General features: G+C 35.4%; 3 protein-coding genes across 5 annotated transcripts in view; 2 read left to right on the top strand and 1 right to left on the bottom strand.

The window, feature by feature from the left end:
- The window catches only part of LOC21408323 (26S proteasome regulatory subunit 8 homolog A), a 3,959-nt gene extending 623 nt beyond the window's left edge, over positions 1-3,336 (bottom strand). Inside the window, exons 1-9 of the mRNA XM_010100675.2 lie at positions 3,029-3,336; positions 2,106-2,203; positions 1,780-2,004; positions 1,580-1,642; positions 1,319-1,482; positions 794-950; positions 600-698; positions 159-269; positions 2-16 (exon numbers count right to left, since the gene is read on the bottom strand). Of these exons, the coding sequence (XP_010098977.2) occupies positions 2-16; positions 159-269; positions 600-698; positions 794-950; positions 1,319-1,482; positions 1,580-1,642; positions 1,780-2,004; positions 2,106-2,203; positions 3,029-3,227 (1,131 nt within the window). The 5' untranslated portion in view covers positions 3,228-3,336. The remainder of the gene's footprint in view (position 1; positions 17-158; positions 270-599; positions 699-793; positions 951-1,318; positions 1,483-1,579; positions 1,643-1,779; positions 2,005-2,105; positions 2,204-3,028) is intronic.
- Positions 3,337-7,744: 4,408 nt separating this feature from the next.
- LOC21408322 (serine-threonine kinase receptor-associated protein) lies at positions 7,745-11,976 on the top strand. 3 transcript variants are annotated; one of them, XR_002902416.1, is made up of 8 exons: positions 7,745-7,937; positions 8,266-8,401; positions 9,508-9,589; positions 10,259-10,434; positions 10,564-10,701; positions 10,785-10,924; positions 11,067-11,383; positions 11,768-11,976. XR_002902416.1 is itself a non-coding variant. In XM_010100674.2 (7 exons), exons 1-7 carry the CDS (start codon positions 7,820-7,822, stop codon positions 11,327-11,329), a joined length of 1,053 nt encoding a protein of 350 aa, XP_010098976.1. In that variant the 5' UTR covers positions 7,745-7,819; the 3' UTR covers positions 11,330-11,560. The 3 variants fall into 3 exon arrangements, 1 of the variants encoding a protein (XP_010098976.1); XR_002902415.1 differs by having other exon boundaries at positions 11,067-11,505; XM_010100674.2 differs by lacking the exon at positions 11,768-11,976 and having other exon boundaries at positions 11,067-11,560.
- Positions 11,977-13,633: 1,657 nt separating this feature from the next.
- On the top strand, positions 13,634-16,110 carry LOC21408321 (probable histone H2A variant 3). The gene is made up of 2 exons (XM_024167297.1): positions 13,634-13,941; positions 15,606-16,110. The coding sequence occupies exons 1-2, from the start codon at positions 13,825-13,827 to the stop codon at positions 15,900-15,902; spliced, it is 414 nt and encodes a 137-aa protein (XP_024023065.1). The 5' UTR covers positions 13,634-13,824; the 3' UTR covers positions 15,903-16,110.
- Positions 16,111-17,155: the final 1,045 nt, after the last annotated feature.

Genomic DNA, 17,155 nt, shown 5'->3' with positions numbered 1-17,155 from the left:
CTTCTGTGCACACAGCCTGTGGAAAGGAGAGAATGGAAAATAAGCATTAATATTGGCAGAAGAATCACGTAAGAACGCGACTACATTGTGGTCCCATCGAGAATGGACCGGGGAAGAGACCAATAGATGCAGTTGTCATATGAAGATAAATAAAATACCTTGAGTTCTGCACCAGAAGCACCATTCATCTTTTCTGCAATTTTCTTCAGATCAATCCCGCGCATTAAATTCATTCTTCTTGAATGAATTTTCAAGATGTCAAAACGAGACTGCAATTTTTTAAAGCATGAAAGTATTGTATTTAGAAGCTACCACATGTTGTGAGCAGAAATTTGTTTCATCAAAGCATTATGAAAATGTATCCTTATGAATCACATTGCCCATTACTGGAATGAAACTGGACCAACATTCACATAACCCAAACGCACAACAAATTGCATACATAAACAATTAGACACCAGAGAACAATCATGAGGACCACCAGTAATCATTCTCCATCTTTGACCACAAGTTATCGATCTCCATTTGTGCTATAAAAGCATATATCTATGAAAAAATAGGTTTAAGCTGAATTAACTATACTAGTCAGAGGAGTTTACCTCCTCATTAGGATTTGGAAACTCGATCTTTCTGTCAATTCTCCCTGGCCTAAGAAGCGCTTGATCCAGAATATCGATACGATTTGTTGCCATCAAAACCTGTAAACAAGGAGTAGTTGAGAAAAGGTTTTGGACAACATGCATATTTACATAATGCAAGTACATAAGCATTCTAAACCCATATAATATAATACCTTGATCTTGTTTGATGCTTCAAATCCGTCCAACTGGTTAAGCAGCTCCAACATAGTCCGCTGCACCTCACTATCACCATTTCCACTACCAGATTCCATTCTAGCAGACCCAATGCTATCGATTTCATCCATGAAAATAATGGATGGAGCATGCTCCCTGAAAACAAACAATACTTGTCCACTTATTGCAAGCAAAGCATGCATTCAACAAGAATATGAAGAAAACAAACATAACACGTCAATGAAACTCCAAAGTTTCTGGGGTACCACTAGCGGGGAACATGACTTATATGCACAATACGTTTCATATCATTGCTTGCACCAAACCTCAAACATTCCATACATCATAATTACAAAAAGGTTAATAGAACCTCACCTTAATGAAGCCAAAGCCTTTTAACATAAACAGATGAATTAAGTAGGTGACAGAACTTAAAGAAACCAAAGGGAAAAAGGCTAATATGTCAACACCCAACACAAAAGAAAATATTGAAACGAAGATCGAATTAAAAGATAAAAACAAACCTGGCCATGACAAAAAGTTCTCTAACCATTCGAGAGCCTTCTCCAATGTATTTCTGAACTAACTCAGAACCAGAAACTCTGATGAAGGTACAATCGGTATGGTGAGCCACAGCCCTAGCCAAAAGTGTTTTCCCTGTACCAGGTGGCCCATACAGCAGAACACCCTATTGTAGAAGAATCAGTAGATTTAGAGACCAAAACTAACAGCCAATGCCTATAAAGTAAATTTAACCAGATGCTATAACTTGAAACCAGTTTTACCTTTGGTTGAGCTATTCCAAGACTCTCAAACAATTCAGGATGTTTAATTGGAAGCTCAATGACCTGAGAAACATATTTCAAAATTCTAATCACGCATAAATGCATAAATAACAAGAAACTACTATCCTTTATGGAACTAAGACAAAACGGAGTCGAAGAACAGTAAAGAAATTCCTAAAGTATAATGCATCAAGAAAAACCTCCTTTATCTCCTTGATTTGTTGATCAAGCCCACCAATCATGTCATATGTAGAATCTGGAACTTTTTCAACTTTCATGAGGTTGACCAAAGGATCAACTTTGCTTGGCAAGACCAAATGAAGAACATAGCTGTCATTGCGGAGAGCAACTCTAGTTGATGGGGTAATCTTTGTGATGTCAATACTTTTATCAATATCAACAACATATTTCCCTTCTGGATGAACCTGCAAAAAAAAGAAGAAACAGAAAAGCTCAAAACAAATACCCTTTACAGTACGAAGTTTCCGATAACAAAAAGTATCATCGAAGACAACTTGATACTAACCTTGACCAAAACCTTGTTTTTTCCCATTACTTTAACGACTTCACCAACATAAGATCCAGGCTCTTGAAGCAACTGCAGCTCTTCCCTAAGCATCCTCACTGTTTCATTTGAATACTTTCGTAAGATCATTGATCAAATGAAATGATTCTAAATTCACAAACTATACACTATACAAGGAGGCATATGTTCAAAATCGACCCCCCAACAAAACCAAATCTACCCCTTAACGTCATATCATATGGAACTTTAGTAAAACAAGTAATCAATTTCATCAGGACTAGTCAAACCTACTCATACTTGCTCAAGTATTTGTCCTAGTAAACCCTTTTGCTTCATCTTCTTGGTTGACCCCAAATATTAAAATCAAATAACAATAGAAAATAAGACTTTTAACCTAACCTGGATGGATTTGCTTCTGCCAACAAAATCTACAAGATATAAGTTCGCATCCAGTAACAAGTCTCAATAAAGCATAACGTTTTCAAACCAAAGTTCCCATTTTTTAAATCTCCTTTACTTTTCAAGCATTTCATTATTTCCCTTACAAAATTACATTAACAATCATAATGGGGAAATCCATCTCAACAAGTTCAAGCAAACACTGAACATACTTGGATAATCCACCATCAACTAAATTTCCATACTAACCTCTCTCCTTGAAATTCAAACTGCCCAATTCAAAAAGTTTCCTGCCCAAAGTTCACAGTTTTAAATCTCCTTTTTCTTTTCAAGCGTTTCATTCTTTCCTTACATTAACCAGAACTAAGCGATTCAGCAATTTCAAGCCGTATATATATAATTAATCTCAACAAGTCCAATAAAACCCTAAACAAATTCAGTAGTCACCATCAAAATCCCAATCGGCCCTAAGCAAACACGAAAATCAAATCCAAAAATTAGGGTTAGGTCAAAGAGACACGGACCTCGGGAGTTGAGTTCGTTACGCTGAGCCTCGAGGCGATTGAGATTGTGGGTTTTCTGTCGGACCTGGAGCTGAAGCTCGTGGATGTGCTGGAGGTAGTACTGCCGGAGACCCTCGCCTTGCTTCACGGCGGCCTTCGCCGAGCAAGTCTCCTCCGGCATCGCGTCGGCTTGCTTCGATTCCCCTCCCCCCGCCGCCATTGAAGAGGCTTCAATTGAGATTTGAGGGAGTTTTTTTTCTGGTTGGTGATTCACTTTTTTGTGCTTTTATTTCTTGCTTTTTTGCCTTGCGTAATAAGTCGGTGAATGACTGAAGGGAGATGTTCTTCTATATCACTGACTGAGATGCGATTCAATGACACGGTAACTGTGGGCTTTGTAACGGGCCTGACTAGAAGCTATTGGGCCATATAAAAGGAAACTGGGCCTGACATCCCTTTGTTAGGGAAAATTAGCCCAAATTATAGTGCTAATTACACTACATCAAAATTTCATAGCCTGCGTTGAAATTTACCAAAATTTTAAAAATATTACAAATACAGCAAAAATGACATGGTAATTATCATAATAATATCATATTCTCTGCTATATAATGATATAATTATTATTTTAATAATATAAAAATGATATAAAATTTTACTATTCTAAAAATATTTTAAAATTTTTGTTAAATTCAAATTTAAACATACTCAAATTTTACTATATGTGTAAATCTCTCTAAATTATATGAGTTATTTAACATAAATATCTATTATGAGCACTTGGGTGGTGCGGACAAATTTTCCTCAATATAGGTGGTGCGGATAGTGGCCCGTTACATACGAACCAGGTCAGGCCCATAGAGAAAATAACCCGACAGTCCAATTTTTTAAATAAAAAAAAAACCGTCAGCTAGTGCTGAAATTTTAGACGGGTCGCTTGCGATCACCTGAAAATATTGAGTTTTTACCCGAGCCCGACCCGACCCACCCAAAAAATTTGGGCCGTCCGCCCGAGCTCGAAAATGCCCTTGAATGGGCCGCAGTCTTGTATTTGGCTTCCTGAGCCCGCCTGAATAGCCCGAAATTTTTTTTAAAAAAATTTTAATTTTTAAAATTATTAAGTTATTTTGTGTTAAAATTATATAAAACCCAAAATCAACATTCAACAGACATTATTAACACAATTTAATAAATGAATTTTGTATATTAATTTTTAAATTCATAATTCATGATTGTCTTGTTAAAAATCTTACCAAGAAAAACTTAATTGGGATAAAAACTTGGCAATGAAAAAAGAGTGCAATCATTTTGTGACGAATTACAAATTTTACAAACTTACAAAGTTATACAATTACAATGTCAAAAGTAAATACATATTTACAAATTACAAATTTACAATTTAATTTGAAGCTGAAGGATCGTCTTCAAAATTAAATGTTAATCGATTAAATTCATCGATCCATTTTTGGCTTGCCGGCGAAATTGTATCCTGTAGACGTTGATCGGCCCGATCCATATCCTTAATACAGACCAAGGCTTCAACAATGTCCATTTGCAATGCATTCTGGCGTTCCTAAAGTATTCTTCGTGTCGTACTGAAGGCTTGTTCGGATGAAATAGTGGAGAGTGGGATCGAAAATATATCCATTGCCAATCGAGTTAGGATTCGCCAAGTTAATGCCCGTGCCCTCCACTATTGAAATAAGTCAAACGATTCTCTAGTACCGTCGACTACTAAGCCTTCACTGAGGTACGACATAAGCTCGTTGAAGCTGCCGCCGCCACTGCCACTTGTTGATGAAGATCCACTCCCCGCTTCTGTTTGAGTTGTCTTCTTCTTCTTCTTTAACCCGAAAACATTCAAGAATGAATGCGGGTTTTCGTCTTGTTGTTGCGGTTCCTGTACTCTAGAGTTTGTGTTTCTAAACCTAATATCATATTTACTGTAGATCGAATATATTTTTGCCTTTATTATTAGAAATTGGTCCGAACAATTGATACCTAAAAATTCACTTAAGTTTTCTAAACCACTTTCTAAACTATCTAATTTTAATCTAGGATCAAAAATAGTACCTAAACCATACAACAAATGCAACTTAGACCAATATTTTATAAATTTCTTTTCCATAGATTGGATAGGAACTCCTAATATTGGGTCCTCTCTATATTCGCTAAATAAAATACTAATTCTGAAAAGTTCACCTAAAGTTAAAAGTGATGTTAGGTAATATGTTACACTAAGTTTTAGAGTAACTTTATGAAACCTACCTAAAAATTGATACAAAACTTCGGCAATTTACCAATCATATGCGTCTATATGTCATACTCCTACTTTTGCACACATATAGTTTGTTATAGCATCCTTATAGGGGTTGCATTGTTGAAGCATTATATAAGTTGAGTTCCATCTTATAAGCATATCTAACACTAATGCTCTAAGAGGTATATTTAATGCTTGTAAGAACCTAAACCAATCTTCTTGTCTTTGATTACTACCTTGAATTCATACAAGACTATCTCTAATTCTTTTAATGTGATTACCCATTTCTTTTAAACCGGATTTAACTATTAAATTAATTACGTGACATGCACAACATTGGTGGAAAATAGTACCGTCGCCGAATAAACTTAAATCATTTTCAAAGAACTCAATTGCTTTTGAATTGACACTAGCATTATCTAATGTTATAGCCATTACTTTATCTCTTAATCTAGATTCATCAATTACGTTTAAAATTGTATTATATATTAAATCTGCGTTATGTGATCTTAGAACACATTTAAAACCTAATATTCTCTTATCTAAATCAAATCCTTTAAAGTAATGTCCGGTTACAGCTAAATAATCTTTATTGGCAACAACATACCAAATATCTGTCGTTAACGCAACACACCCGCTAGTCGAGTGTAAAATGTTTATTAATGCTTCTTTTTCTTTTTTAAATAATTTTAATAAATCTTTCCTAAGAGTAGTTTTTGAAGTGAACTGTGCATTATGATTATGTACAACCTTAATGTATCGTTGCCAATTAGGATGCTTTACAAAACTAAGTAGTTTATCTAAAGCAGCTATCATTCTCGCAACTTCCATATGATCTACTTGCGGATCGTATTTCCAAGTGGTTAGACCACCGGTCGCGTGATCAAAAGATAATTGTGTTTGACGGAGTTCGGGTCGGCCGGATTGGCTAAGCTTTTGAAGACACTTTTCAGAGTGTCTTTTCAAGTGTGTGGTGCCGTGAATGGTGTCACCTTGTAATTTAGATAAATAATATTTACACTAAGCTATATGTTTAGTGTTACCTTCATTGTCGATCTCCTCAATTGTGTCGAAGTGATCCCAAACTGTCGAGGTGCGCTTGCATTTCCTCCTAGAGGTTGCAACACTTGCAGACGCAGATGCAGTCGCACTTGCACTCTCCGCTTCTCCACTCCTACCACAATTGCGACCACGACCTCCAGTACGTCCACTAGAACTCAGATTAGTAGATTCCTGCGTAACAAATTCATTAGTGAGAAATTGTCCTTCTTCCACGTTGTGTTGGGCATCAACGGGAATACCACTATAACCAAAGGGATCTATTAAAAAAAATAAGAGCAATTTGAGAGAGAGAGCTTTAGGATAATGTGATAATTTTTAGAAAAATTATGAGAGAGATTTGAGAGATTGAGAGAAATTGAGAGGGATTGAGAGAGTTTAAGTGAGAAAAATGTGTGGGGGATGAAGGATATTTATAGGAAAATTTTTGGGTTAAAAAATTGATTTTTTTTTCAAAAATATATGGATGCAACGGCCACTTTTGGTTCGGCGGGTCGAGTTCGGGCAGAAATTCAAAAAACTAGCCGTTGGACGCGTTTTCGGGCAATCGGATAGTTTGGGCAGCTCAGGCATATCGGGTTTTTAGGCTTCAACTTGGGTCGAGCTCCAACGGTCAAAATTTTGACAGTGTTCGGGTTTTCGAGCAGTTAGGCGGGTTAGGGCAAATCGGGCTCTGGCCGGAAAATTTAAAAAAAATTCCGGCGGACGACAATTAACGACGACAACACGGCGGCGGACTCCGGAGTTTTTCCAAATTCGGGCTGTCCGAACATATAAAGTTGGACGGACCGGCAATTGGGCCAGCCAGCTGAGCCCCAAAAATTCGGGCCTCGGGCCGGCCCGCCGGCCCAAAGTTCCAACCCTACCGTCAGCTAACGGAAAAGGCAGATCCGATAGTACGTCCTGAGTACGACACTGAACGGAACGGTAGAAAAGCGGAATTAGCAGATGGGAATGGACTGGGAAAGCCCAAAACGACACTATAAAAGCAATCCACTTCTCGGCCATTGTCTTTGCGCCTAGCCCTTTGTTCTATAGCTCTGTTTATCTCTCTCTAACATTTCTATTTTCCTTTTTTTTTTTCCTTTTCTTTTTTAGATTTTTGACTAGAAACTTCAAATTTTCTTGGCGATTTTCCTCTAGATTCGATCGTTTCAGAGCCATTGTTAAGGGTTAGGAGGTGCGGATCCGCTTCAATTTTCTCAATCAATTGTCGTTTCCCACCTGTGTTCGAAATATACCGCCAAATCTCTGTACAATCATTCAGATTTCTCTAACAAAATCTCATACCGTTTGACGAATCATTTTCATCGCCAATTTCGTTTTCGCAGTTTGATTTACGCTTACTTTAAAGGAAATAGAAAAAAAAAAAAAAAGGAAATTTTTTGTTTGTGTTAGGGTTTTTTTTTGGTTGAATTTTGGAATACAGATCAGGTTAAAAAAAAAATACTTTCGTTTTTGTGGGTAAAGATTGTTTTGAGATTGTAATTGTAATGGATAAGAAGAAGTTGGCTGTTCCGCTTGTTTGCCATGGCCATTCCCGTCCTGTGGTTGATCTGTTCTACAGTCCAATTACTCCTGATGGGTTTTTCCTCATCAGCGCTAGCAAGGGTACGTTTTATATTTAGGAAAAAAAAATAAAGAAATTCATTTTTGGGTTTTCAATCACTAGATTGTATTTGGGTTATGACGTATTTTAGAGCTTGATACATTTGATTTTCTATAGAGAAAATCTGTACAAATTTTCACTGAATTGTAGTAATTCTTGTTGATATTTTGGCTTTATAGTAATGCCTTTTATTAAATAGATATGGTGTAGTAATGGCTATTGATATTTGGGCTTTGTAGTAATGCCTTCTAGTGAATAGATATAGTGGAGTAATGGTTATTGATATTTTGGTTTTGGCTTAATTGGTTTTATTGGGCAATAAAATTGTAGATTCTAGTCCTATGCTGAGAAATGGAGAGACTGGAGATTGGATTGGAACATTTGAGGGGCACAAAGGTGCAGTGTGGAGTTGCTGCTTGGATACCAATGCTCTTCGTGCTGCAACTGGTTCTGCGGACTTTTCTGCGTACGTCTCTTTTCTTTTTCACTTTCACGTGCGTTTTTGTAGTATGGTTGGTTTTATTTTTCTTCTTGACTTTTGTACTTTTTAGAAACATTGTGTATTTTGTTAGCGAAGTTCATTACTTAAAGCGATATTGTATTTGGTTCTCTGTCTGAGTCATTCTAAGTTTGCACGGTTTTAACAATGGAGAGTAGTTGAAATGCATGTGTATGTCTTGATATCGTTAGTTTTGACGCGTTTGCCATAGTTTACTTATGCATATCGGTAAAGATCTATAGGTTATTCTTTTTTTCCTTTCTGGGTAAGATACTTAGTTCTTGAAGGGGTGACACGTACTCACAGCGTATTTAGTATCTACTACTTATTTCTTGAAGGGGTGACACGTACTCACAGCGTATTTAGTATTTACTGTTCAATAAAGGAATCAAATACTTAATTCCTGTAGGCCCCACAACAAAAACAGGAGTTTAGTTCCTATTTAGATAAACTTTTCTGGAGGGACTCGGTCGAAATTAAGTTCCGGATTTCCCCTTTACTACTTTAACTGATAAAAAATGATGAAAGGTTATTTCAGTAATCTACTTTTTTTTTTCCTTCTCTTAACTTGGTAAATATTGAATTCCTTACATTTCAATTCCAAATTCAGTTCCTCAGGTTAAATCCAATTTTACGGACTAGTAAATGCGCTACTGAACAAATGCTTTACTTCTAACCATACATCCCATTGTCTTATTTATCACATTGTCCTTGCATAACATATTTGATTCTGTGAGTTGTACCAGATTATGGAAGCTTCATTTGTCCTCTATTTTTCACCATTCTCATTTGTTTCAGAGTTGAAAATTATGATTCTAATTTATAGATGGTGTTTGATTTCTGTTTGCTGAACTAAAAACCATTAAAGATGGTTAAATGGACTTTGTTTCAGTCTTTATTCCAGGCCTTCTACTTTTTACTGTATTTTTGGATATCTCATAAAACAGTAGAGAATTCAAATCCCAATGAAAGAGAAAAAAACAGCATTATGTATCATGGTGGAGTTACAGTATAATGTACATTGTGCGTGTGTTTTTTTTTTTTTTAATGTACTATGTTGAATTAACGTGCAGAAAAGTTTGGGATGCATTAACTGGGGATGTACTACATTCTTTTGAACATAAGCACATTGTTCGAGCCTGTGCCTTCTCTGAGGTAGCTTCTCCCTCCAAACTTGCGCCTATTTGGAATAGTTACCTTTACTTTAGAAATTTCTTTGAATTCAGAGTGGATTTGTGTAGGGTAATGATGTAGGACCAGATAGAATAGAAGAACAGAGATAGAATATAGAGAAAGAACAAAATCAATAAGGAGAAACGGAACTAAGATAGAGAAGAATAATCAAGAGAGAGATAGAAATCCAAGAAGAACAAGAACTCAAAAGGGAGAAACCAATAATCTTAATATCATTAATCATCAAAAGCCCTTTTCAAAATAACAACCACTAATCTATTTATAGGGAATGAAATCCTAATCCTATTCTAAAAAGAAGATAAACATAAAATAAATTTAAAATAATAAAAATAGATAAACATAATCCTAATATTGATTATTTTGTTGCTTGTTGTGATCAAAAGATTTGCATGTTTCAGTGTAAGATTACTTGCAAGATATCACCACTAAAACATAATAGCTCCAAAACAATCACCGTCTATCTAATATTATGTTGGGATCTTAAGAATTTTATTTTGCTACTCCGGTCTTAATTTACTTGTCTGAGCTTACACACACACATTAACACAACACGTGTGCATGTACACAAGTATATGTAATTTGTTTGGTGATTGAGTATTTATCTTTTGATGCTAATTGACTGGATTGCAGGATACACACCTTTTACTGACCGGTGGGTTAGAAAAAGTTCTTCGCATCTATGATTTGAATCGGCCAGATGCTCCTCCCAGGGAAGTGGATAAATCCCCTGGTTCAATTAGAACTGTTGCCTGGCTCCACAGCGATCAGACAATATTAAGTTCTTGTACTGATTTGGGGGGTGTCAGGTATGCATATCTTGAGAAAGAACTTGACATTCAAAGTCTTATCAGTCTTATTTTAAAGGTCTGAATGGTTTATTATGCTTGCCCTGGTTTTATAACCTTTGTAGTGACTGCTGACTGTTGACCATACAGATTATGGGATGTAAGGAGTGGAAAAATAGTTCAAACTCTTGAAACCAAGTCATCAGTCACTAGTGCTGAAGTGAGTCAAGATGGTCGGTACATAACAACTGCTGACGGATCTACTGTTAAATTCTGGGATGCAAATCAGTAAGTCAGGAACTCAAATGGTTTCATATTTTATGGTAAAGTTTCTTCTTGCTTGGTTTATGATGTTTTGTATTTGTTTCCAGTTTTGGCTTGGTGAAAAGCTACGACATGCCATGCACAGTGGAGTCGGCTTCACTGGAACCAAAATATGGGAACAAGTTCATTGCCGGGGGAGAAGATATGTGGATCCGTGTATTTGATTTTCACACTGGCAACGAGATTAGTACGTGCTCCAATATAAATTCATTTTCATCTAACATATATGGAGAAATATTTTTTTACCTGAAAGTAGATTTGGCTCTTTTGTTCTTTTAGCCTTAGTTGAGGTTTCTAATTCTGAATTCTTTTATTTTATTTGGGTGCAGCATGCAACAAGGGTCACCATGGTCCCGTTCATTGTGTGCGGTTCTCGCCTGGAGGGGAATCATATGCCTCGGGATCAGAGGACGGAACAATTAGAATATGGCAGACTGGCCCTTTGACCAATGAAGACACAGAAGTGCATGGAGCAAACGGATCAACTGGAAAGGTGAAAGTAATTGCAGACGAGGTCTCACGCAAGATCGAAGGTTTCAACATTGCAGATGAAGGGAAGTCTGGAGACAAGGAAGAGGCAGGAAACGAGTGATATTGGCCAAAGCACATAAAGATACAGTCTAGACTATTCTGTTTCTTCTTTTTGGTACCAATTTTTAGTTGCTTCTCATGTCAAGTTTGCCCTATAAATTTAGGTGCTTTCTGTTGCTTTTGTTCTGGCAGAATGTATATGCGACGACAACTATATATCGTTCTTGATCTGAACAGGTTCAAAGCTTTTGAAAATCAATAGAATTGGAAATGTTTTGGTTTTTCAACTCTATCTTATTATTCCTTGTGTTATTTTTGCTTCTGTTGCTCGCTCTTTATTTTATTTCCCTTTACCGATCTGAATTGCAGTTTTGCTTTGACAACTTGTGAAAGTTTCACTTCGAGCTTGCATTACTGTATTCTCATATAAAATTATGTCACTAGAGTACGACATAATATCTATTGATAGTCTGATATTGTATATTTTTACGCTTTGCAGATGATAAATTCTCCTAGAATAAACAAGACTGAGATATGATGAAGTTTTCATTGTCAATGCTCAGTGGCATTTATTTCATGAGCAGTCCTTCAAATCCTGCCATGTGGGACTCTGTGAAATGAAGGGTCCTGCCTTCTATGATTCGGGCCTCGGGGTTTCCAGTCCTACATAATTTATCTAGAAAAAATAAGAATTTATTTTTAAGAGTACACGAGTTTAGATTTTTACTCTTTATTCTTAATAAATGTACTTTTATTAGTGTAATTATTTAACTAAAAATGTTATGAATTAAAAGTAAAGAGTAAAAATCTTAATCTATGCACTCTTTAGGGATATTTGTCAAGATTACCTTAATATTTATTTTTTTTAAAGGTAAGAATATCTGTTGTTTTTTTTTTTCCCTAAATAACATATAATACAAAATATTGAGAGTAGAGTGAGTATTTTTAAAATATCAATTTATTTTCCTTTCAAAAAAAATTAATCTATTTCTGGTTATTTCCCTTTTTCAAGGGGATAATATATTCACAAATTTCTCAGTTAAAAAAAAAAAGAAACAAATTTCAGCTTATACAGCTGCATACGATAGAAAAAATCTAATCTTGATGAATAACTAGTTCCACTAATAAATTTGAATAAACAGTTTAAAAGGAATAAGTATCAAATTTTGAAACCTTACACTCAACAAGACACAACAATGATAGAGAATGAACATGATTTTTTTAACAAATCCTCTACAATTGATGGAATCATATCGATCGCCCATGGCACAAATACCACCTAACAACGCTAATATACAAACATAATAGATAATCAAATACTAAGAAACAACACAAATACACCAACAACACGAAATAAAAAGTATCGTTATTACAAAAAAAGAAAAAAGAAAAAAAATACACCCAAACTAAAAAGATAGATCCCGGCACCGTCATTAAACGACTCCGGTAAGGAGAAAAGGGTGAAAGAACCACTTTGGAAGCCTAAAAGCTTCGAGAAACACACAACAGGGTCAAAAAAATGTCGTCAAACTACAGCACTTGAACATCACACACCGCAATCGCCATTGAAAAATGAAATGCCACCTCCATAAGAAGCTTGCTACCACATAGAATTAAACCCCAAGGAAGTATAGCCATTGACTGATGGGAGCACAAGAATTATAGGTCGAAGCAAACGGCAGCCCACCTCCACAACAAGTTGGGTTTGCCCCATCAAAGGCGCTGCTCCACTCAGCGTCACCTTGACGGAGAATGTTAAAATATAAAACTATTGTTAGCCCACCTCCTAATAGCTTAAGCTTTTGGGATGGATTAGTAAACTAACATGGTATCAGAGCGGGAGGTCATGAGTTCAAATCCCCGTAATTGCACTCTTTATCCATATTTAAATTGTCATCACGTGTTAGGTCTTTAATATATCTCGGGCTTAAATATTCACATGTTGGGCTTTCTAATTAATTTACCCACACGATTGTCCACTGTCTAGCCCACACGTGAGAGGAAGTGTTAAAGTATAACTCTAACGGTATAAAATATTAAAGATTTTTTTTAATACGTTAATATACTATTAAGGTAAATTTTATATTTATCCAATTTATATAAATTTACATAAAAATTAAAAAATACACAAATTCAATAATTAAAAAAACTTACTAATCAGTCAAAATGTTATCACGTTGTGTTAGGAGCTTCAAGGGACCAGCTTTCCCAAATTAAAAATAAATAAATAAAAAACCAAAGAAAAAGAAAAGTCAGGATAATTACCATTATCGTAAATTAACAAACATAGGAGGGTCAGTTCCGTCATTGGGAACCTCGAATAAGTAATCCTCCTCCGAGGTTCACTTGGACCATTTAACGAGTCTTGCAAGGAAAGAGACCCTTTTTCTCCCGTTTCTTCATTCTCTCTCTTCTTCAACTATCTTTCTAGAGAGAGAAAGTAAGAGAGTAGTTGTGTTTGAGTTCGGGAATTTTTTGAGTTCGAAGAAGAAACCTTTTTCGTTTGTTTTTTTATTTTTGTTTTTTGGTTTTTTTTTTTGTTTTTGTTTAAGGGAGATGTCGGGGAAAGGGGCGAAGGGTCTGATTACGGGCAAGACATCGGCGGCAAACAACGCCAACAAAGACAAGGACAAGAAGAAACCCATCTCTCGCTCTTCTCGTGCCGGTCTTCAGGTTTATCAATATTTTCTCTCTCTTTCTTCTTTCTGGGTTTTGATTTGTTCTTCTTTTGCTTCTGGATTATATTTATGGGTTTTTGAATCTTTTTCTAGAGACCCCAAATTTTTGAGAATGGGGTTGTGTTTTTCTGTTTGTGCTTTGCTCCCAGAAGAAAAAACAAAAAGAAAAAATAAGCTGAGAGAAAAATTGTTATTCACTTTTTCTGGGACTTTTTTTTTCCTGGTTTTTTTTTTTTAATTGTTCATAGATAACAATATTGTTGAGCTAACCCTAACCACTGGTTTTACCTGTTCTACTAAGTTGGTTGAGTTCTTCATGTTTTAGAGACAAAAAATAATATACAATCTTGTATAAGTATCACATCTCAGATTGCTTATACCTTGAATGGAATTTATAACTTAATGTATTCAAACATTTTTGTTTTATGTGAGCCTTTTCTTAACTAACAACCATGTGGACGGTACTCGGTTTCGATTGGGTAATTTTGTAGATTAATATGAAAGCTTTGTATGTTGTTTTGATAATTTCTATGTGAATTTTCATCCTTGCAGTGTGGACATTGTAATTTGAGATTTGTCTTGGTTCAAGTTCTAGCTAACTTGGTCAACCTCGTGTTTGGTTTCTAATAGAGTAGTTTAGCAAAGCCCGAAAATAGTCCTTATGGTATGTCTGCTTCATTCTTTGATTTGTGGAGACTATAAAAATTGATCTCGTTGATGCTATTACGACTTAAGAGACTTTTTGCCGAGGCAACTAGATGTTGTCTTTTAAAATTGAAATGAAACGTTTATTCTCTTCTTCAATATATATATATATATATATATATGTATGTATGTATATGTGATTGAATTCGAAGAATGAAATTTTTGTGACCTTTGAAAAGCCCCTAATTTTATCAATTTACATCGACTTAAACTTTCATGTTCTCTAATTCTACAGATGAAGATGTTTTTTACCTGTAATTATTGATTGTGTTAGACATTTCAACCCCAAATGCATATTAACAGAAACACTACTTTTTGATCATATGAACGGCTTACAACTAGTCTACCTCTCTTTTTCCTTCCTTTAATACACACAACTAAATATCGACTTCTCGGTTATAGTGTAGTCTGTACTGATATTGATGAACTAGTAATATCTAGTTTTTTCTCTTTTATGCTCTGGGCCTAATTTGATTTTCAAAATTGCTCCTCTGCATGTTCTTCCAAACTCCAGAAGCTTATTTTCATCTCTTATGTTTCCATGTAAACTTGAATTTAATGGAATACCTCTTTGCATACTTGCATGGTAGCTACCACTTTGGATGCCTGTGAGATTGTGTTACATTGTGCGCCGTGATTAATTTGCGCAATTCCACCTAGAATGTAAAGAACACACACATATCTTGTAGCGATTTTCACTGCCACTTCATGGTGGTTTTTGTTTTGTTTTGGTGTTCTTTTTTTTGTTCTTTTCCATTTTCAATTTGTGTACTTCAAATCCATTTGTCTTAGATTTATGCTATGGCTAATGAATAATAGAAGTGGAAACTAGTAGATACTGTATAATGTCAATTTGTCAATTTTGTTGGTATAAATTCTGCCATAAACAATATTATTATCATAATCAGAAGATTCTATCCCATTCATGAATTGGTTGTTTGATGTTGTTTGCAGTTCCCAGTTGGTCGTATCCACCGTCTTCTGAAATTAAGGACAACATCCAATGGGAGAGTAGGAGCTACTGCTGCTGTTTATTCTGCGGCGATCTTGGAGTATCTGACCGCAGAGGTGTTGGAGTTAGCTGGCAATGCAAGCAAGGATCTCAAGGTGAAGCGCATCACTCCCAGGCATCTTCAGCTTGCCATCCGTGGAGACGAAGAACTCGACACTCTGATCAAAGGAACCATTGCTGGTGGAGGAGTGATTCCTCACATTCACAAGTCACTCATTAACAAGTCCTCGAAGGAGTAGGCTTCATAACGGACCAGACCGTTTCTTCTGCTATGACTGAAATCATGAATTCTCTTTTCTTTCGGTATTTTAGAGCAGGATCATGCAGTTAATTATGTTCTTAATTTGTTTTTAGTGGTACTTGATCTTCTAGATACTCATCTTTTTCAGCTGATATCTTGTTGTGGATAATGTCCTTAATATGACATTTTTTTTTTCTTTCCTTTAACCTTGGGTTTACTCTAGAAATCAGTTTCTCCTGTATGTTTCCAAGTCAGAAGTCACGGGTATTGTTCTGAATTTTCAGTTTTACCAAACGGCGTGTTATGACTTTTCTACGTGATACTTTGGAGTTATTAGATTCCTTGAATTGTACTATTCAGTTTAATGCAAACTCCCAACTACCCCCACTAAACAAACTCCAGCCCTTCGGTGTCGTGAACCAAGTACTTCCAGCTTTGAGCAGCCGTGTTCATCTCAATAGAGCTACTTACAAAAGGTGGATCTCGCCAGATGGGTACGCAGAACTCTCTATTATTTTGTAAGTGATGAGGTTTTACAGGATAAAAATAGTAGAAAATAGGCCAATATAAAAAGCGTAAGAGGTTAATTTTTAATTATAAAAATTAATAGGTTATAACTTATCAAGTTATAGATAAATTTGTTAAGTTATGGTTCATAATCAGATAAGTTATGGACAATTATGAACAATAACTTATCAAGTTATGGTTCATAACCAGACAAGTTATGAATGAAAACAGTAATTTAACTTATTTATTAATTTATGTAAACTATTGGCTAATTAATTTTAATTCATCTCAAATTTTGGTCTACTTCTCTCTTTTTCCCGATAATTTTTCTTTAGCTTTTTATTGATTGCCCTGTTCCAAGGGGTCCTTTGGGTCGGGGGTAAATGCCCTAGAGCATCAGTGGCCATCCACATTAAAAAAAAAAAGAAAAAAAAGAAACAAGAGCCCTGAGGCTTTAAAGGAAACTGCTATAACTTTTAAGCTTAGATTGGCATATGTCAATTTGTCTTTGCAGAGAATATCACAATCACATCATCACTATATTTAAAATAAGAATTATTATTTTACAACAAAATTCAAAAAAAATTTAAACTCGAGTTATAATTTTATTCAAGTTCATATTCTTTTGTAAAATTTGAGTTTGAACTCGAATTTGAGGCTAAACTTGAATTCAAGTTTTCCCTTCAACTCGAGTTCATAAACTCAAACTCAAATTAATGAATAATATTTTTTCTATTATTAAAA

This window comes from Morus notabilis, unplaced genomic scaffold, assembly GCF_000414095.1.
Source record: "Morus notabilis unplaced genomic scaffold, ASM41409v2 Scaffold100, whole genome shotgun sequence".
Lineage (NCBI taxonomy): Eukaryota > Viridiplantae > Streptophyta > Magnoliopsida > Rosales > Moraceae > Morus > Morus notabilis.
This window is presented reverse-complemented; position numbering and strand designations above follow the sequence as displayed.

Coding starts and splice junctions, on each gene's coding strand:
- LOC21408322 (XM_010100674.2), top strand. CDS start 7,820: ATGGATAAGAAGAAGTTGGCTGTTCCGCTTGTTTGCCATGGCCATTCC. Junction 8,402..9,507: donor GGTTCTGCGGACTTTTCTGC/GTACGTCTCTTT, acceptor ATTAACGTGCAG/AAAAGTTTGGGATGCATTAA. Junction 10,435..10,563: donor ACTGATTTGGGGGGTGTCAG/GTATGCATATCT, acceptor TTGACCATACAG/ATTATGGGATGTAAGGAGTG.
- LOC21408321 (XM_024167297.1), top strand. CDS start 13,825: ATGTCGGGGAAAGGGGCGAAGGGTCTGATTACGGGCAAGACATCGGCG. Junction 13,942..15,605: donor CTTCTCGTGCCGGTCTTCAG/GTTTATCAATAT, acceptor TGTTGTTTGCAG/TTCCCAGTTGGTCGTATCCA.